The 22,134-nt window shown below is 37.5% G+C and overlaps 1 protein-coding gene and 1 non-coding gene across 5 annotated transcripts in view; both read left to right on the top strand.

The window, feature by feature from the left end:
- Positions 1 to 22,134, top strand: part of Chi (LIM domain-binding protein 2 Chi) — a 447,709-nt gene that overhangs the window by 215,895 nt on the left and 209,680 nt on the right. Inside the window, exon 1 of one of the 4 annotated variants that reach the window (XM_069831012.1) lies at positions 13,892 to 14,852. The exons of the other annotated variants lie outside the window; for them this stretch is intronic. Coding sequence (XP_069687113.1) covers positions 14,545 to 14,852 — 308 coding nt within the window. The 5' untranslated portion in view covers positions 13,892 to 14,544. Of the gene's footprint in view, positions 1 to 13,891; positions 14,853 to 22,134 lie in introns of those variants that run through there. 4 annotated transcript variants of the gene reach the window in all.
- Positions 3,559 to 3,631, top strand: TRNAN-GUU (transfer RNA asparagine (anticodon GUU)). The gene has a single exon. It is a non-coding gene; the product is annotated as a tRNA-Asn (tRNA).

Here is a 22,134-nt window from a genome sequence, read left to right as displayed (position 1 = left end):
TTTTTATGGTCTAGTTTTCTTTAGTTTACGTTATGGAAAACAGTTCATTTCAGAGGAAATAGGAAGGGAATACGCAGCGCGATATACTTCATACGTATTTCCTAAAAACTCTCCCCCCCCCAGCAAAAACTGAAGTGAGGCCCCTGTTAATAAATATTAAGTATGCTACTTATATGAAATTCATTAGGTAAAATACATTTACCCATGAAAAAAAAAATACTTGTCCATTTTGACATGATGGGTAAATGTAAAGGTTTAGGTTCTGTGGCATCATTTTTCGTACATTATGTATCTTCTTTTTTTTTTGTGGTTTTGGACTATACTGATAACTTTTTTGGGGTTTTGAATTGCATTATACGAGTACAGTATACTTATAGGGACTTGGATTTCCCGCCATGTCATAACTAGACTTAGGAAGTTAGTACAAATGCCTATTTTACTCCTTTAGCAGGAAGTGAAAAATTATACTCTATTAGAAGTTTAAGATTTTTACAAAACTAAACCTATTATTAGTCCCTATTATTTCATAGTGACATAACTGCTATAAAATGGTGAGAGCCTTTATTCCCTTTTAGGTCTGTGACTGCCTATTGTGATACTTTTATATTTCTTTCTTTTCTCATTTTATTTATTTGTTTTTCGATGTCTTGTCTCCGAAGTATCCAGGATTGGTAGGAAAATGTGTGTTCAAAAGTGTGGCACTCCAACAATCCGTGCACACACACATACACACACAGAGTAATCATAAATATAATAATCGAAACTTCCTTTTGTATATTTGTGACTTGCTTGAATGGTTTTTACGTAATAGGTCTATATCTGAGCCTCTGTTACCTTCAGATAACATAAACAGATCTATGAAACGTGTAAAATTGCATTTGAAGCTGCATTTCTTCCGAAATATCTTCGGATTAATTTCCCATTTTATAGTGTGGAAGTACTGACGTCCTATCTAGGCACGAAGTACCCAGTCAGTCACAGAAAGTATGTTTTAAATTATAATTTACTGTGTTCTTAATTAGGAGAAACCAGATCAGCGAGTAAAATGGACGGATTTTAAAAGCAATGTCTTGAAGCATTAATATTACGTTAGAATTAAATTTCATTGAATCTAGACTATCTAGAGCAGGTATGCCCATTCTCTGACTCCCGATTACCTTCTGTAATCACAACCTTCGAATGTACTGCGTGCTGTTCCTCGTTCGAAGCTCGACGGATGACTGCAGAAGGTAGTTCAAGTACTTAGTAAACGTACGAACATTGCGGGATAATGACACAGTCAAAACATTCTGTAAGCAAACGATCATTCCGTACATTGTGGGAGGAAGACTATTTTTGTTGTGAAAACGTAAAGTGTTTACTATGTTGTAAGGTATTGTCAGGAATACTACTGAGCAACATAAAACATTATACGCTCTGCCAACCAGAACATGACGAAATGAAATGGAAGCTGTTTTCTGTAATATGTATTCATATATCAACATTATTATTATTATTATTATTATTATTATTATTACTACAATTATTGTTATTGTTCATGATTTTATTCCAACAGAAATACATGTTATGATAAAATAATTTTTCAGGGGTGCAACGTGCACTACAGTTTCAAGAATTGAAAGCACTTCATCATAGGCCAAACATTGAAGAGAGTCGAACAATTCAAAGTCTATGTTTAGGAGCAAGTTGTGTAGTATGTTGGGAATTAGCTAAGGCACTAAAAACCCTTCACGGATAGTGAACTTGTAAAGAAATCTATGGTGCCTGAACAAAATATAGTTAATTACATCTCTGTACTGGAACAGCTCAAATGTGAATTCACAGAACATAGATTTAATGATTTTAGTCGTATGGAAAGTGATATTAATCTTTTTATTAACCCTTACAAGTAAATTGAGTACAATCCGTGAGAGTGCAGTTCCAGGACGAGTTAATTCATTTACAAAGTCACGTAGAATTCAGAACTAAATGCGGAGAATATGACTTGCCAAGCATAGAAATATTCAAAAATGAACAAAACGCAATATTTCAAGATGAGCTTATTCGCTGTCACTCGAAATACAGTATATGTGCAAACAATTATTTTCGAGAATGAAGGTTGCTAAATCCAAAAATTCAAACATAGATCCCGATTAACAGATGAGAATCTTTTGTGCATTGCAGTAAATTCGTTGGAAATATATTTCCGATTACTTGCAGAAAAGAATAGGCCTACACATGTTGAATGTGGAATATGAAAATAACATTATCTATGATATAATAGTATCATAAATGTATAAAATATAATAAATAATGTAATAACTGAATATTTCCTTTTTCAAATCCAGTTTATTATCCGTATTTGTAACACAGTGAGAGCGATGCCACGGGCGGTGCTGCAATGTAGTTGCGGAGCCCAGTTCGTACACTGTGTATGTTATGTAGTGCAGCATCAGCCGTGTAATCGGCGCTTTTACAATTTTGAGCATACCTGGTCTAGAGTCTTTGTGCAGGTATAGGCTTTGTTGTAGATGCACTGAGTCTACGAGTTCACAATTTATGAATGAGCGTATTGCTTCAGTACTACTCGTAATTTGTGAGAAGACTGTGTTTGATGTATTGACTGAAAACAATTATTATTTACGCAAATTCATATTTACTTTAAAGGTCTTACTTGTTAGCAGTTAACGAGGATTCAGTAAGATACACATACTAGTTTCTCAAGTCTGACTTGTTAGTAACGTCTGAATATTATAAAATTGTACCAGTATCCAACGCTGGCCTAATCAGTTTCGTACCACTATACCAGTCATAACTGGTCGAGTTGTGAAGTCGGAGCACTCTTTTCCTCTCGGAGAAGAGGCCCGGAGAAACAGTCTGAGCCGAGATCGGAACTGTGGCGGATCGAGGATTGTCAGAGCTACTAGTTCTGGTTGAATGTATAGGTCTAATATTGTAATGTAGAGAATAAGTAATATACAGAGAGGAAAGTAGATATCGGTTCCTTTGATTATTATGAAGCCGTGCTGGAACTGTGCTGGTATAATACTAGTAATACAAAGAAATACAAAACTGAAAAAAAGCATTAAGTACAGAATTAGACTTATTATACATAATATAAAATACAGTAGTAATGGTAGTGGTGGTAGTAGTGGTAGTGGTAGTAGCGGTACTAAAATTATATTTACATATTATATTATATACGGTATACAAGGAATACCATACTTAATGGGCAATGCCTTTTGTCTCATTTTTTTTTAAAATTCCCATTCATCTATGAAGCAACTACAAATATATATATATATATATATATATATATATATATATATATATATATATATATATATAAATCTACATTGTAGATCTACCAATTCATACTAAACATAGATTATACAAATCAACAGGGAGTTATACCTGAAAGTTTGATTTGCATAATACACGTCACTGTTCGTTAACAGAAAACCACAATTTAAGTCACACAGAGATAGTGTGCACTCACCGTTGGTTGCTTGACGGTTGTCAGCCCACTTTGAGGTCTGTGGATATAGAGGGAAAAATTGGATCGGTGTCTGGTAGAGTTCCCGGGTAGCTCAGTTGGTAGAGCGTTGGTACGTTAAACCAAAGGTCCCGGGTTCGATACCCGGCCCCGGAACAATTTTTCCCTCGAAATTATTCAAAATTATTTATATAGATTATACATTTCATTTACCTAAGCCTACTATTTCACCATTCGATATGAAGTAAAAAATGACATTTTATTTGAAATTAGGGCAATATTTCTCTATCTTACTTAAATTACTCATTTTCAACTTTATACCAGAAAATATAAATTCATTTGAGGCAGGAGAGAACTGCCATTTTCCTGTCATTTGTCTTAAGCACATTGTAGACAATTGTAGTACTGCATAAACTTACAAACATTAGGACTTAAAAACATCGTTAGAGCCACAGTTTTCATTTCCTTTGGGTATCACATTCCTTTCTTGCTACGATCCCGTAAATCCACTTGAATTTTCACAGTGTTTGCTAAATCTTTATGGTAGTTAAAAAACAAATATTAATTTTTAATTGGTTGCTATTTCCACCAGCAAGGTGAATATCACGACTGTTTTGTCCTATAGATGACAATGAGGATGCTTTACTTTGTACATGCTGTTTTTTTAAGTTATTTTAATTTCCTCAATCTTTCTGTACTAGGATTATGAGCTGATAAATCAACTTCACTTCCAACAGAAATAGTTATTTTGGAGCACTATGCAGAAATTTCAGGTTGGTGCAAGTACTTGCATTTTCATTTATATCTTCAACGTAGAAAATAAGGTATAAAATTATTTAAATACATATAGTTCTGATAACGAGGTTATATCAGGTGACTTTCTACAAAAGTAAGATATGCCTAATTACTAAATAAGTGCATTTAGCTTGGGTTGACACAAAGGGTTTTTAGTAAAAGGCCAAGCCGCCCAGGACTATAGTTTAATCTGAAAAGAAGTCCACGTGAACTTAGAGTACATTAAATATATCATAAAGATGCCAAAATTATTCAGGTATAGTGGCGTGTACCTATCTCGTTCCTAAAATAGTAATATATGATTATTAGGTACTGTAAACGCTGAGTTAAACTGATTTGCCATACACCACTGCTTCGATGGGGTCTGGCGTTGCGGTCTGCTCCGAGAGTCTACCTGGATTGCTACGGAGAACGAGAGAATGTCGCTAGCATTGAGTTGGAAGTGTCTGCACTATACCGTAATGTGATGGTGCCTCATCTTGTTGAAAGAACGCTTGGAATTGCTGTTCATCATTCAAAACCATTGGCATAACAGTGATTTCCAGCATCTTCTTGTACCTGACACCTGTTAGGATTCTTTAAATGAAGATGGAACCGATGTGCGTCTCTCACGTCCTAAACCAAATTATGATGTTCACGCTTTGCTTGATTTTGTTCTGCGTGAACCAGCGAGGGTGGTTATTACTTAAGTACCAAACATTTCGACTATTTACCTCCCTATTGAGGTAAAAGCACTCCTCATCAGAGTAGAGAATTCCGCTGAGAAATTCTCTTCAACTGCCACATGTTCTCTGGCCCACTTGCGAAATTAAACCCGGCGCTTTGGATTATCTTCGGTTATGTGATGCAGCACTTCTATATTGTCGGCTTTGTATCCAGTATGCGATGAATGCTGCTCCGGCTAACACCGCTCTGTAAAGACAAACGTCGAATGCTCTTCTGAGTACTTTTGGTACCGGTAACCGTTGCCATTATGAATTTGAATTTCACTCATTGGTAAATGGTAGCGGGTAACCACTCCTGGGGAGATCCGCGACGCTGCCAGACTAAAGGCCGGTTTTCACATAGGGTACTGTGCAGTGACTCTACACGGGGACTGTGTCGTGTGTCGTCGGTTTTCATATGAGGGACTGTGTGGTGACTGTACGTGGACAGTTTGTTCTCATATTTTGCAATTTACATACGCCTCTTGTTCTTCTTGGCTAGTTGTAGTCATGGATACAGTCGAATAAGACATCATAGCTTGTGCGTCCTACCTTGTGTTACAAACGCGATAAAAGAGGAAATATGTATGGATCCATGATTTGTGGATGGTACGTGATGAGGAGAGGGAGTTCCATACCATCTTTTTTTGCTTAAAAGATGATTCAGTAAAGTGATCATGCTCTTGCACGAGTATTATTAACTTGTTCTTTAAGTCCAGAGTTCCAGCTTGCCGTTTTGGAACGAAGGGGAAACAAGGAGTTCGATTAATAGATAACAGAACAATAGAGAAATGCAATATGGAAGCTTCGGAAGTTCCAGATGTCTGGTGCTAAACCCGAAGTTACCTGAAGACGGTCTGTCTCGCACAACGTTTTCACATAGAGGACTGTGCGCGTACAGCTCATGCATTTTGTCAAGACAATCGCGATGCGCAGTAGGAGGACAACGTTTCTGTAGAGGGGGTAGGAGTAGAAGGGAAGTCGGGTGTGTGTCTACCGAGTTCAAGGCAAAGGCTAAACTATTCCCCTATAATTCATAAGTAGACTCATCCGATCTCGTGCGCAGCTCTATAGGAAGAGTGGGGGAGTGTGTGGACATAATGAATGAGCTGTACTGTGTCGTAACCACCGGGGATCACGGGACCGAAATCGTCTTCCCAAATGATTCCAGACAGTACAGTCTGCGCACTTCCTATGTGACAACCGAAAACAGCTTGTCAATATAGTTAAAATGGAGATTATTGCATACTTATCTTTGAGGACACGACACGTACCCGTACGGTCACCATACAGTACCTTATGTGAAAACCGGACTTCACGAAATTTGCTGATCAACTTTGTCACAGTATCGTGTGCTATCTCACTGTACTCTGGATTCTACCTGTTAAATTCCTCAGCCTCCTCTCGGCAGCAAGATAATTTCATGAGGTATTTCTTACCCAATATCATCTTTCCTAGTTACCTGCAACACGAAGTATAAACTAATATGTTTCTATGTATGGAGACTTCTGTGTATTACGTGTTATGAAATTTGAACTAATGTGTATTGTGTTCGTATGTATTGTAGCCTATGTAGGCTATGTAATGTGATGTAATGCAATGCAATGCAAATTAATGCAATGCAGTGCAAAGTAACACATGCAATACAATATATTTAATGTAATGTACCTATGCATGCAATGTAATGTATGTATGCCTGCATCCATGCATGCATGTACATATGCAATTATTTATGTGTTTTAACAGTGATATTGCTAAAGAGCACATTACTGCAATTTGTAATAAGTTGAGACACACTATGTGCAACTTTGCATCATATGTATTTTTTTCGTGCACTTGCAGAAAGGTAGGCTAAATCTTGTATGATTCTTGTCAGAAACTGGGGCATTGTTTTGGTTTTATTACCATCAATAATGTAAGTGAATACATTGATACCTTTTAAAGACGTGTTATCTTCTTCATTCTCTTTCTTTACTTATCCGCTGAGAATAAAAATTTAAAAGCCATTATCCTGCTTGAAATTAATAACGGCCTAAGTAAGATATGTTTGAGCACTCCGATGAGGATGTGAATGGCTTCTAATGCAATACTAATGTAAGAATCGTCCTTGTTCCGAAAAAAAAAAAAACATCTATAGGGCCTTTATGATTTCCTTTTTCTCGTAGGGCAATCTAATGAAAATGCAACTCAGCTTCTTTTTTTTTTTTTTTTTTGTTAGGAGGGAGGAAGGGAACATCCCACACACTACGACCTGAGGTCTATTGTACACCGCCCTGTATGGGATGAGTTGCGTGCCCACCGATCCTCTACGCGCACCGACCTAATCACTTGACCCCCTGAACGACCGGTCCCTACAGCCAACAGAGTCCACGTACCACTCCTGCTTCGGCAAGGCCCCCTTAACGGTCCGAGGCGAAAGTTCTCCCCCGAGAAGGTCTGCCCCGGGTTCCGTTGCAGAAGCTATCCATCATCATATGAATACAATCCACGGAGGCCGGTCGAGAGCCAGCAGCTTCGGAGGGCCGTCTGTAGACCGATCTGAAAACCAAAAGAAGTAACGGGATGATGAATGAAAGGATGATAGGGGAGGAAAGGAAGTGGCGAAGATGAGTGGTGTTCCAATCGCCTGATAAATTTACCTGATATTCATCCATAGGAGTGAGGGAAAAATCCCGGAAAAAAACCTCACCCAGACAACTCGTCCTGACCGGGAATCGAACCCGGGCCCGCCGGGATCGGAGTTAGCGAGCCTTCCCTATCATCCTTTCATTCATCATCCCGTTACTTCTTCTGTTTTCAGATCGCTCTACAGGCGGCTCTCCGAAGCTGCTGCCTCTCTGTTCAGTTTATACAGAGTTAAGGACATTGTCTTTATTTTTACGGGAAGTAATGAAGAAACAAGAACAGTATACTTTGTTATTTCCTTATTTACATCGTAATTTGACGATTCAAAATAGCAATTCGTCCTGTTTTCTTTGCTTGATTTAGTTTCAGTTCGTTTGTTGGACTTTTTCCACTCATCCGTTTGCCTCCCACTAGAGGGAAGGACACTCAACCAGTTGCGATACTTCTCTGATAGATGACTGATCTGTCGCGGAAAGTGTGATGACATCGAAATGATATGAAGGACTGTAGGATTGGGAAGGATGCTGGCCGTGGACCTTCTCATTGATACCGTTCCAGCATTTGCCTGGAGAGACTGGGAAACCACGGAAATCCCAAGTTAGGATAGCCAGTCCCTGGGATCGAACCCCGGACCTCCCGAATACAAGGTGGACGTGTACCATCATGCTCGGTATTGTTTCATTTAGAAGATCGTAATATCTGTGAATGTAAAAATCAGCGAGTTTGAACAGTAACATAGACGTTTCTTGAACCCAGGTGATGCCGGAGAATCTAGCAGTGTGACAGTTGATACGTCTCAAATGCGTCAGGGGAACTACATAACAAAAATAACTGTAGTACTGATTTCTTTAGAAATGTACAGATCAAGCAAAGAGAATAACTCTTTTAAATCAGCTGATCTTAAATTATTCGTACCTTTGCCAGCGGATGAGGTTGAGTTTGGTTCACAGCAGCTAAAAGTAGGCCTATAAGAGGTTAAGCGATTGCTGTAATCAAAATGTACGGTTTTACTACCTCAATGGCTATTTTCGGCAAAACCATTAGGTGTATATGGGTATGCATGTATGTATGTAATTCCTACATTTTTTGGTTGCAAAAGCTCCTGTCCACCGCTGTGGAATAACGGTTAGCACGTCTGACCGTGAAACTAGCGGGCCCGGCTTCAAATCATGGTTGGGACAAGTTATGTGGTTGAGGTTTTTTCCCGGAGTTTTCCCCAACCCATTAAGAGCAAATTCTGGGGGGTGGTGGTGGTGGTGGTGGTGGTGGTGGCGGCGGCGGCGGCGGCGGCGCCGGAGTCGGCGGCGTCGTCGTCTACGAGTAGTCAATGCTGGATATTTGTAGTGGTGATAGTTGCGGTTATACAGTACTTGTTTTTCACATTCGAATCTATCCTATTCCTTTCTTGTTTCGTCGAAATTTAACATAATTCTCATTTTATATTTTATATCCCGTGGATAGAATTAGAGTTCGGCATGATCTGAGAAGACCCAATTTTCAGATTACATCCCTTAAATCCTTTTCACTTTTACTTTGTCGTTAGGGAAGATATTCTGATGCTGAAAAAAAAATAGATTTCGATATTTTCGCGCAAATACACGTTTTCAGCATCCCCCTTGTCCGAAAAAAAGTGATTTTGGTTATGACTTTGGCCTATATCTTGCCTGTCTACAACGATTAGTCCTAAATTATTGGAATTTATTCATCTGTAGCACAAACCATTCAACTTATTCGAGAATGGTGCACATGGAATGTAAACTTTAATCATTTTTAGTAAAAGTTCTTAGTTTTTATTTTAAATCAAAAACAGAAAATGACCAAGAACTCTAAACCAATTCTAGCGATTTTGTTTGTTTCTTGCATACAATGAAATGAGCGTTCCAGTATATATATATATCTCTGAATCCCTATATTTCAGAGAAATGATTATTATTTACAAAATTATTTGTACTTCTCGCTGCGAATTTTATGGGTCCTTGAAGTTCCTAGATCAACCTAGGTAATCACTATCCTTTGTGAAAATTTTGTTGTTATAAGATTATTTAATCCCTTGACATAAACATATTTATGATTCGTGAGTGAATCACTGGTTTTGTGTTGAATCTAGAAAACAAACGTTCATCTTGTTTGGGGAGCATATTAATTTATATATGTTTTTCAAAAACCAGGGTAGTAATCAATGATTATAATTCACAGCATGGCAAAGGAATTGAATTGTTGCGAAACGTATGAAATGTATTATGCGAAGATCTAGGTAGTTTGTATTATTAAGTGAATTATTTTTCGAGAAAATGGCTGCTGTATAATTGATTAAAATTAATAATGATGTGTTTCCACTATGTTTCTGTAAGGATTAACTATGCAGTACAAATAGTACGAATTTTGTAACGCTTTCAGCGTATTTTCAGGTTATGGATAAAGTATGGGTTTTACTGTTGTAAAGAATATCAAGAGTGTTTTCAGTAGTGTGTTAGATCCTGATAGATATGTGGTGTAATTTTGTAATGGATTTCCTCCAAATAGTTCAGTTTTCCCTTTTCCTTTTATAATTACCGTATCATCATCATCATCATCATCATAATCATCATCATCATCTTTTTCGTACCAGATAGGCCAGGACCACACTACGGTCTTAGGTTCTCTGTTCATATTTTAGGGAGGCTGCCGAGAAATCCTCTTCCCATTAGGACAGACAGTATTTCAATATATCCTGTAGATATCTTGCTTTAAATTTTTCATTTCATTAAAATATGGACTTAGGTTGTACGTACACAACTGCGTATTTTCGCATTGCCTATAAAAATACTGTACGTAATTTCCAGTATGATAATCGTCTGTACAGCATAATATTAAGTAGTATTTTTTATCTTCCATTACTTATTTTCACCCCTTTCACCATCACGTAAACACTGATAAATTGAAGGGGAGCTTAGGAAGGCTGCGCTTGAGCGTGACTCAATTGTCTGGTTCAGTTTTTGCCTACGTTTTCCTCAACTATAAGACGAATAGGTAATATCAGGCGAATCCTTAGATTCATCTCACGAAATACCATATTGTTATAATTAGGGGGCGGATTTTGACGACCTAAGAAACTACTTAAAATGATCATTAAAATGCCCTTAATGGAAAAATGACATATAATTAAAAGAAAATGACATTTAAATATTATTCACAGTACTTGCACCACAACTTCTTAAAAATTAGCACTTTGTTTCAATGACTGCCCTGCAAATCTCGGAGAGAGAAGGCAACTTCCTGGACTTTGGCTAAGATAAAGGAAAAGAACTTGCAACAGAATGAAGATTTTAAGGGAAAAATATAGATTTTAATGAAGGTTTACAATGTGTTTCAATCAGGGGTGGTCCATATCAATGCCTTCATTCTGTCTCCTTCCGTGCTTCACTTTTGTTACCAGATCTTCCAGATGAGGGAGTGTGGGCGCAGCTTGCATTCTTGCAATCTTTGTGTTAAAAATACTGTCTACTACAGTAGACATCCCTTCCGAACCACGTTGAAGACACAACGTCCTGTCCAAGACATGGTGAAAGTTTCTCCCCTTTCAAACATAAAATCTAAAGACACCCTTTTACCGACAAAAGAACAGTAGCGGTCAAAGTTCTCACTTAAACTAAGCTGCTGTGAAGTATTTTATATTACTTCCATTGTGTGAAATGAAGTCTTCAGGGAATGAGAGATGGACTTTAGAGTCTGTTCCAAACTATAAACTCAAACTTCATTGTTATTCACTTATTCAGTAGGTAATTACTACTGACCTATTGGGTTAGAAAATGGTTTAACAGATCTATTGGTAAAGAAGAAAGTAAAATGCATTCCAGATGTTCTAAAAGTTTTTCAAAGTATTAAAATGACCAAAAATGCCGAAAAAATATAAAAATGACCTATTAGTTCAAAAACGTCAAAAATGCAATATAAGAAATTACTTTTTTTACGTTGATATTAACATAGAAAGGATTCCTATATTAGGCATCGTCCTATGTGAAAAATAAGATGACTTTTCATCAACGTCCGCCCCCTAGTTATAATCATTTCCACCGGAGCCGATACAGCGACGTTAAATAGCCGATTAGAGAAACAAGGCATGAAGGAATATGAATTTCATGTTGATTACGAAACCAACACGTGAACACCATGTATAAGGTTGAGTTGGAGACTCAACATTGTTTTTATTGGTAGATCAATAATGCCCTCCAAATAAACTGACATGATTCTTTAAAATCCTGAATACCAACACATATGAAAAATTTTAGACGTTCTGAAAGGCAAATCCTCCATCATACTGAAAACTTATCTCTACGTGTATGGTCGACCTGGTTGGCAAGTTGGTATAGCGCTGGCCTTCTATGCCCAAGGTTGCGGGTTCGATCCCGGGCCAGGTCGGTGGCATTTAAGTGTGCTTAAATGCGACAGGCTCATGTCAGTAGATTTACTGGCATGTAAAAGAACTCCTGCGGGACAAAATTCTGGCACATCCGGCGACGCTGATATAACCTCTGCAGTTGCGAGCTTCGTTAAATAAAACAGAACATAACATCTATGTGTATGTAGATTAATATTTATATACGCACAAATAATATAATGTAGCATGAGTACAAGCTTTATGCGATACAAAACCATCTTGAGAGGTAACAGTAAAATGTTAATTAATGGCTGATATTAGACAATTAAAAACTACAGCAGTTCTACTTAAATTTCAAAACAAAACATGGAAGTTATGATCAATATTCTTGCTGTTACAGGAAATGTATTTTTTTTTATTTATTAGTGAATATTTATTGGCACATTTGTTTTACTTTTTAATGTCTTAATTGCATGAATATTTCGTCCATTTTTTAAAATAAACTTCATGATCAGGTAACGCATAGGCCTTCAAATGAATAAATTTTGTATTGAATCGTAATGTGACAGTTTTATTACATTTTGAGTGTAGACATGAGTGCACAACAGAATGGATTGGCTTTTTACTTTCTTCCTCGTGACCGAATTTAATACAGACGTCTTCGGATTGTCTGTACTTAGAGTATACGGTCGCTTATGATTTTGCAGATGCATTACTTAACGAAAGATTCAAGCAAAACCTGCGTGCATCTGGATTGTTCGTGTTCGTCCCTCAATGTTCAACTTAGTATTGTATTAGTAGAATGATTTAATATATTATTAAGTGCAATATTATGTTAAATAGCTTTCTTAACCGTGTATGTGGTGGTGACATATCTTCCTGTCAGAAAGTAGTGTTTGTCCTTTATCTTGTGTTGTCTCAAAGGAATTTATGACGAGCGTCCTTGAAATATGAGATTAAAATTAGTGAAAATCTCTGACTTGTGGGTACACAATGGATGAAATTTGTTCTGGGAAGCTGTTAGTACCCAGAATAAAACACATATCCTTTTCTTTTTCTTTTCCCGTTTACTTAATAAAGTGTAATTTAAATTAATTATGTTGGTTAAGATGTAGTTACCAAGTGTGTGTATTTTTTTGGAAGATAATATTTTATTATGAAAGCACAATATCAACACAGAGTGACTGTTTTCAGTAAAACTATATCATATTGCAACTGTTACTGAAAGATTAAACAAAAAACAAGTTAAGCATGTTTGCTATGCAATTTAAAATAAGTATGATTTCCTAACTACTGTAAGGGAAGAAATTGAGTATGAAATCCCTCGCTTGTATGAATTACTATTCATGTTTGATTCCGGCTAAAAAATTGTTGTCCGGTACCATTGAATTAATGTAGATAAAAGCAATATATAACGTGTTTATTGTGTATAGTTTCCTTTGTTGTGTTTATTTAAATGTAAGTGATTGTGTGAAGTCACGGTTCGGCCACGTTCGGCGTTGTTATCGCATTATTGACTTCACTGTTGACGTCGACGTACTGATGCTGCAACATTCCCCGCGAGGGGGCGGGGAAACGAGGGAGCACATTTGTGATGACAGTTGCCAGTCTGAAGTAGAACAGTTTTAAATAGCCGTTAAGTCTTGTTGACAAGTGTAAACAGCCCATGGAATCCTTTTTCTACGGCTTTTTAGGCTCTTGGAACAATTTTTTTTGTTCCGACCGCTCGTTTTGTTATCACGTGACAAGAACTGGGCCAGCCAATAGGAAATCATCTCCAATCCCTGGCGCGAGAGTAGATGAAAGTTGCCCGCCCGGCTATTGGTCAGGGATGCCAATAGTGTAGTACGTCGCTTGTTTGATTTCTCAGCTAGAAGTTGTTGAGACGGCGTGATTTTCCTTGCGCTATTTCCTCCCAGATGAAGACGGGGTTGTTGATCTTATAACCCCACGTGGTGAAGCGTGCATCTGTTGCTTACTTCATTCTGTTCGGTTTATATCAAGAGACTCAGACGCGACGTGCGCAAGACGTGAGTGGAACGATACACGAAGTGTTGCGTTACTTGTTTCTAGCCGGAATGTGCTAGTGAAACTGGAATTGTGGCATTGGAAGTGTGGCAGCCATGCTGTTTGCGTCGAGCGAGAGCTGCGCTGCCTGGCCAGCCTGCCGGCCGGCCGGCCGGTCGGTCCGACCGTCCGTCCCCCCCTCTAAGGTAGTGTCGGTATGGTATGTGTGGTGTTGGCGAGTTGACCTGTCCGGTTGACGGTTGGTTCTTGTTTCGCAACGAGTGATTCACGTGGTGAAAAGATTGTGACAAGTGCCATTTACGTTATAGTGCAGTATGGAGTTTCATCCCCTAGCTTTGCGGCTGGGGATGAGGAGCTTCGAGCAATAAAATCAACTTCCTCCCCCTGGGCATCGTATTACTGTGTTGGAGGGGGAGGTTCCCGTTCAGAGTGCTTGGTTCGAAGCCCTGGAGTCCATCCATCATCAGGCGTCACCGTTTCTCGTTGGTGTTAGTGTCGCGCCCTGCTGGAAGTCGCCATCATCATCGTTGTCTTCTATAGCTGCCGTCGGTAGCTCCTCTATGCCCGTCCGCAGTCGCAACAGCAATACGAACAGTGCCGGGGCAGGATCGGTGGCGGCGGCTGCGGCGGCGGGGGCGGGCCCCTTAGTGGGTGGAGGTGGCGGACCGGATCCCCTGCCCCCAGGGCCCCCTGCTGCTCATCTTCACCCAGCGGCGGCACATCAATCTCACCCCCATCACCATATGAACCCGCTAACTGGTCATCACCACCCGCATCCGCATCCCGCCATGTGCCCGATGATGCCAGGAATGCCCCACGTGCACAACGATCCCTTCTACTGCTCGCCCTTTGGAAGCCCGTACTACAGGTGAGGCAACTCTCTTCCCCCCCTCCACAGCCACCTGAGTCGCTCGGCTCAGACTGGTTGCTTGTTGAACAGTTGAAAATAAAATAGTCCAGCAAAGGCATAGCACTTATTTCAATATCCGTCCTGCCACATAATTTAACTCGCTGAAAAATCATACATGAATTCCGGTTTAATTGTCACATTGATCTTATATTATAACTTTCAGAAGTTGGAAAGCGGAGAGTTTAAGTCAGTGTTTCGAATGAACATACACGTACCACAATGATAGTGCCTAGCACATGAATATGTTGGATTCGGTTATATTTTATCATGCATTATTTAGAACGCAGTCTTTATTTTAATGGGCATATTACGCTAAGTGATAAGATGTTCGCCTACTTGTGTTGGTGATACAGCAGAAAAGAAATTGGAAGATACATAGAAGAGTATCAACTTTGAGTGTATGCTAATCAATTATCACATTATAACCATGCGAATTATTCTGTCTCATATTAGAGATATGAAAGATAAAAAAGCATCACTAATATGACATTTAAAAAAAGGAGGAGTAAGTTTAATTGGCATAAAACCTCCTACGTCTAACAAAATATTTCACCAGTGTTTGAACTCGGGTCTCCGGCATGCAATATCAGTGCAGTAGCCATTCAGCTAAACAGTCCGCTCATGCGATTGTGTTAATCGATAATTGTGAAGTTCAGTTTTAGTTGCCGTTTTGTAGGTTATGGTGGAATTACTTGTTCAGATTCCTTTTGATATAAACAATGCAGTTGGTCTCACAATGTGTTGGTAAATAGTGACTGCTATACTTAATCTTAACACCGCTTTTTTGCTACAAGAACCATTCAGAGACGAGGATCGATGCTATATTCCTTTGGTGAGAAGTCGCCAGTTAATGGACCCTGCTAATTTGTAATTTATTTTATTTTTTTTTAACATATAAAAATGAACGAAAATTTCATACTCTTGAGCGTCGGTTACTGTATTGAGTTGTAGTCTACACGATAAAGTCCAGATATGAAGGCACGGACTGGTTTTCTATCCATGATGGTTTGTAATTATCATGTAGGCTATTTGAATTTATTCTTAGCTAATGTCAAGTAACATGAAGTGCTATTTATGTGGGAGGAAATAGGCTAACTATGATAATGTGAACGTGTTCATATCTATACAGCGAATATATAAGATAGTTTAAATCAATTACATAGCATTAGTTAACTTTCACGATCATACATGAATAATTATCACAGTTTTAGTAATGTAATTATTTCAGTAACTTTTGAAAAGTGAAATAAACTACTTTTATTAGGAGAACAAATAAGCTTTTTGAATTAGTATGAACTATTGATCGGTAAATTATAGTTACCGCGGATCAGTCATTACTATTGTCATATTTAATAGAAACAGTCCTACAGTTACTCTGAAACAATTTGATAATGATACTGACGATAAGGATGTTCGTATTTTAGAAACTTAGAATAATTTGACTCCTATGCAAATCCACAAAATGAATTAACAGTATAATAATATAATATAGGCTAATAGGCTGGCAACCAACTGCTGTGTATATCCAATGTGGATCATCAAGGACCGCTTGGGGTCTATGTATACTACTACTACTACTACTACTACTACTACTACTACTACTACTACTACTACTACTACTACTACATAATATATTTGTCAATCTTTTTATTACGTATTTTTATTCAGTCGGTTAAGACAACACCCTTGTAAGAGTTACTTGCGATTCTCGATTAGCAGTACTATCACATGTTGAAGAAATTTATATTCCCCATCTATTACCAACATTACAGTATGCCCTAGAAGGCTATAAACTAATCAGTAACACTATCAATATAGAACCAGAGAGAGAGAGAGAGAGAGAACAAGAGTGTGTGCATGTTGATCTTGCGGTTTGTAAGTTGTGAAATGTTGAACCTAACAATTTCCCCCAAAAATATTCTAGGAAACATGTGACACCCATGTGCATTTCATTACATTGCACCAGTACAAGACTTTAACATATTCAAAGTAAAGACTTTTTTTAGGATTGGGTTTAAATTTATGAATAATATCAAGCAGTGCTTAAATGCTATCAAAGAAGTGGGGGGGGGGGTCCTCACCTTAAAAAATTATCCACAGGTCCACGTAGCTATCTGAAGCGTGTCGATGTTGAATTGCAACAAAAGATGACGTAGGTGCAATGTTGCCAAAACGATCTAAGGAAAAACTAATACCAGTTGTGTGTTCCAATGTTCAGCAGTAGATAGTTGAAACACGTTATCTTCCCAATATCAGAATCGGTGAAGGGCCTGAAAAGTGGAGGTACGTCGTTCCCCCGCGGAAAAAAGTAATGGTATGGCATATACCCGTGTTCCCTCTCGATTTAAGCCCTAACATAAAGACAAGACGGTATATTTGTATATTTGATGGGCGGGTTATGCAATCATTCTTTCCCATTTAGTTCAGTGCTGAATTTGTATTTCACAATAGCTTCGGCATTGCGATTCATGCTGAATATACACAAGGCTGATGAATCTAATTTGAGTTGGCATAGCCGAGGAATATGTAACCGTAACGGGTTCAGTTATTTGATTTATTGTAGAACACCAACACAGTCTGTCTGTCGAATAAAAAATATTTTCCACACGTTTCGAGCTTACCAGTTGATATAAAATTATTTATTACTTTGAATATTTCTTTTGAGGGACAGGAACCAGTTTTGTCACTGTTTGAATAATATTTGATTACATAATCATAGCCTATTTTAACAACACTAAACAAAGTTCTCAGAAGTGTTCCGTAACCAATGTATTTAAATGTACGACGTGGTTTTCAGAGACTTGCATGTAAATCTCGGAATGTGTTTTGTTCTTATTTTTATTTTTGTAGATTAGGCCCTACTTTGTTTTGAGTCCTGACAGCATAAGCATGAGGGTGCACTATCGAAACATTTATTTTGTTAAAATTATGATTACCTGAATATGAGGAGCAAACTTTCAAAACTTGACATGTCCATCTTCAGAAAATATAATATTTCAGATGCCTAAAACTTAAATCTATGCAATGAGCAAAATATTTTTTGTGATGAAATACCTATGAAAGATTATTATTATTATTATTATTATTATTATTATTATTATTATTATTATTATTATTATTATTATTATTACATTTTTGCTATAGATTCATATAAAATGTCACCACAAAAATCTTCGTTTATTACAGACACACATATTTGTAGCATTTTCTGAAAATGAACATGTCACGTTTTGAAAGTTTGCTCCTCATATGATCGAATTCGAATATGTTTGTTACGGTACGACACTGTTTAAGAATAAGAAAAATTATTTATACATAACACAGTCACACGTAATTATGTATGTATGTATGTATGTATGTATGTATGTATACGGAAATAAAATTTGGAGCTCTCTTATTGTGGAAGTTTCGTTTACAACACACTGCGCATGTGCAGTAAACAAGAGTTTAACAAACATACACGCACAAACTGTTTGAGTTTCTCGTTCTTTCTGGACTGGTTTCATTAGCGTAAGTTCAATAATTGACTTGCAATAACGTTTTTTAACCCCTCAAATCTTTATGAAACACGGTGTATATGCTACGTGTGGACAGTCGTGTGAAATTTTTGCCTACATACAGGTGGATTCCCATCAAGACTGCTCCAAATTTTAATTCAGTGTCTATACATACGTGTGTGTGTGTGTGTGAGGGGGAAGGGGGAGGCTATTAATATAGATGTGCTCACAGGGGGTGTCGGTAGTGTCTTTGCATTTCCTGATGAGTCCTCGCCCCTTAAAAGAATAACAGAAAATTAGGGGAATCATATAATTTGGAGAGTATACTAGCGTACGCTGACGTGTCTGCCATATCTTCAAATACCGTATAGAAATAGGTGGGATACTTTTTCCTCAGTCATACCAACATAACTTAGGTTATATTATGAAAGTTTCACGCTAATGTACACTCGATTTTTTAGAAGTGTTAGTATCACGACACACGCTTTTCGTATGCCTTGTATATACGAATCTGTGACAGTTTAGGTTAGGTTACTTCAGGCTTTTGGTATGCCTTGCATAGGCTTATATACCCAGGAATCGACTGCTCATTGGAGATGTTGCGCGCCCGCGCTCACACACCCACATAGTAATGTTACATTGTTTACAATAATCATCAACACTGAACGAATGGTTGTTCCTTTGTAAGGCGGGCAGAAAATTAGCTTTAGCGTAGTCTGACACACTCGTCACAAATTGTTTCCCCCTTGTACAGTACAATACGGAAGTTAATAATAGGAATGTGTAGTAATGTCGATTTTTTTATTCGTGTAATGAGTTAATGGGCAAGAAATTACCTTACGGATGTTTATGATCAAAGTAAGTGGTTAACGAAACGAAAGAAAAGACTATGTACAGGCGACTACAAAGTAATGTGTTGGAACAGACAATCATCAGTGCCAAAGGGACAAGAAAGTGCATCATTTAATAACTAAGTTGAAGGAATGAAAAAAATTTTCGGTTTCAGTGAAATAGGAAATACAAATGGTCAGAATACATTCCAGTGAGAGATACTGAATTTCTTTTTGTTATTTTTGATCTAATGAATTTGCAAGTAAAGGTTAGGTCGACTCAGTACCTATCTGTCATAAAGTGTTTCTAAAAATGAAGTAAGGCAAGTTCAAAACTCATCAGCAGTCTTAAAGTTCATTAACATAATAGTTGTTAAAAGATAAAGCTATTGACACATTATTGGAAGAGATTAAGCAAGCTTTGTTCAAAAACGGGGGGAAAAGTCTGGCGACAAAATCGTTTCCTTATAGAACAGAGTATTGATATCATTATGTGCTTAGCAAAGAGTAAGTGGTGTTTAAGGGTTCAAGGGGAAAAAAATGTTCAGAGTAAAGTCTATTCCCTGATTTTGTGAAACTAAGAAAAGTATGTCTCTTAACAGTACATCACATTCGACAGCTCCTCGAAATGCTACTTATCAGAGCAAGCGTATCGTGTTCAGAACCGTCTGATTTTAGCTGTAATGTTGTTCAACAACAAATACGTAGTATCAGCAGTTAATGGTAAAATTGTATACATTATAGCAGACTACACGCTGGATTGCGGTCAACAAAAAATGACACTGTGAAACGTTTTGTGTCTCGTCAGAGATAGAAAACTGTTGATGCTCACTATATTTTCAGTCAGGTTATGTTCTGTTTTATCTGAAAATTTATTGGTCATTGGTGTTGTCGTTTTGGTGGTGCACTGACTGTATCAAGATATTCTTCTGGATTTAAGCTAAAATGTAAGGAACTAAACATTACTGTGTTTTATGCTCATTGTTTACCCTTATTCCAGCTATTTTTTTATAGTATATGTTCTTTAAGTCAACAAAATAGGATCGTAGGCCAATTTGATTTTTTGGAGTCATCCAGTTCCTTCATGTATCCGTGGAAGGAAGTAATTTACTGTGAGGCATGTAATATTAGAAAACTTGCAACACAGGTTGGATCACTATTGAAACTGCAGAAATCACTCTGCAATACAAAATAGGCCTAGGTTAACCTTATTGAGGTAGTAAGTACTATGGAAGAAAAGTGTAGCTGTATTTTGCAAGCTTCGCAGGAAATAATTAAAACCACACGTTTTCCAGAGGTCAAAAGAAAATTCACGGTCTCTTTCAAGTGAAATCATTTCATTTTCTATTTGCCTTTCAAATGGCACATCCAGTGCTGCAGGTGTTCGTCAGTCGGCAGTCTTCTTCATATCGGGAACTTAATTTACTAGGTGCAATAAGAGAAACCTTGCGTCAATCTGTTTTTGTTATGAGAACTGTGATCAACATTTCAGTGTTTTTTTTAATGAGTCTATCAGAAATTTTGGAGAAAATAATACCACAGGTAAAACGAGGGAAAGTATCTAACTAGACTGGTAGGTAACCTACTTAGTAGAATGGTAACATTATTTTCATACCAAGAGGGCAAACTAAAAATTATTTAATATTACTCTATCATCTATTGAATGCATTGATAACAAAGAATACAAAGATATGAACAGGGAACTTGATATTGTGACTGGTGCTGGAAGTCAGCTGTCTTTAAATTAATTCTCAGTCAAGATTTGGCGGTCAACACTATTTCTCTTCTGTTGCAGTCTATGAACTAAAGGCTGAATTGAATTATCCGAGCATGTAATGAACCATTATCTCTCCTGTCATTAGTAGAACAACGTAAAAAAAGTCATCGACTGGTTGCAAGTGGATGAAAGTTGGGTTGAGTTCTCGTTTTTCCCCATCACTATTCAAAGTAATGAAAACTTGTGAAAGACCTTTAAAGTTGACGCATATGAAACCTAAAGTCAGAAGCACAGTGTTATAACAGCGAATCGATCCCCTCATATTGCTGTATATTGAGCAAGAAATTGCTCCTTCCATAAATCTAAACGATGCCATTGAAGAATTTAAGGCTCTAATACCATCTGGTAGACAGACGTTTTAAGTGTAGAGGTGAATTTGTAATACATTTTTGTAATTGTATTTATTTGTCATATATTTCTGAAATTTGTAGGTTTAAGATTTAGAATATAAACCTGAAAGAATCGGTCGTATTTGTTGCAAAGTCAGAGTACTGGAAATCTTCACAGACTGTAATTTTCAGCAGGCTAGTTTTAACAAGGTTAAATGAAAAGGTAAAAATCCTGAAGTACTGAAATACTCAAACCACACTCTAGTATATACAGTCACGAAGCTCTATACGTAGGGAATATGCATCCATAGATAGTTGCTAACCACTAAGATCGCTACTTTTGCCTCATCATAGACAATGCGAAATAATACCGGCACAGTGTATTGTTCCTAGTACCCTCAACAACTCAAGCTTCGTAACTGTATATACTAGACTGTGCTAAAACTAGCTCATTTTGCAGTTATGCAGTAATGAAAGAAAAACAAGCTTTATAATGATTTTATTGAAAAAAATTGTCAATTAAGCGGTTAGGTCTATTATTACACATAGAGTTCATGACCTGCTATAATGCAAGAATTAGAAGGAATCGAACTGCTATCATATGCGGTATGTAGCCCTGATCTTGCGCCTTCAGATTACCATGTGTTTGAATGCATTGCCCACTTCCTGCATGAAATAAATTTCCGAAACTTGGAAGCCGCTGAAATGGATATCGCCGAATTCTTAGCGTCAAAAACCAGTAACTGGTAACGTCGCGGAATAACAAACTGCGCTGAAAGGTTCTCAAGACCATAGAAAGTAATGGAC

This window comes from Periplaneta americana, chromosome 7 (genome assembly GCF_040183065.1).
Source record: "Periplaneta americana isolate PAMFEO1 chromosome 7, P.americana_PAMFEO1_priV1, whole genome shotgun sequence".
In the NCBI taxonomy this organism is placed as follows: Eukaryota; Metazoa; Arthropoda; class Insecta; order Blattodea; family Blattidae; genus Periplaneta; species Periplaneta americana.
This window is presented reverse-complemented; position numbering and strand designations above follow the sequence as displayed.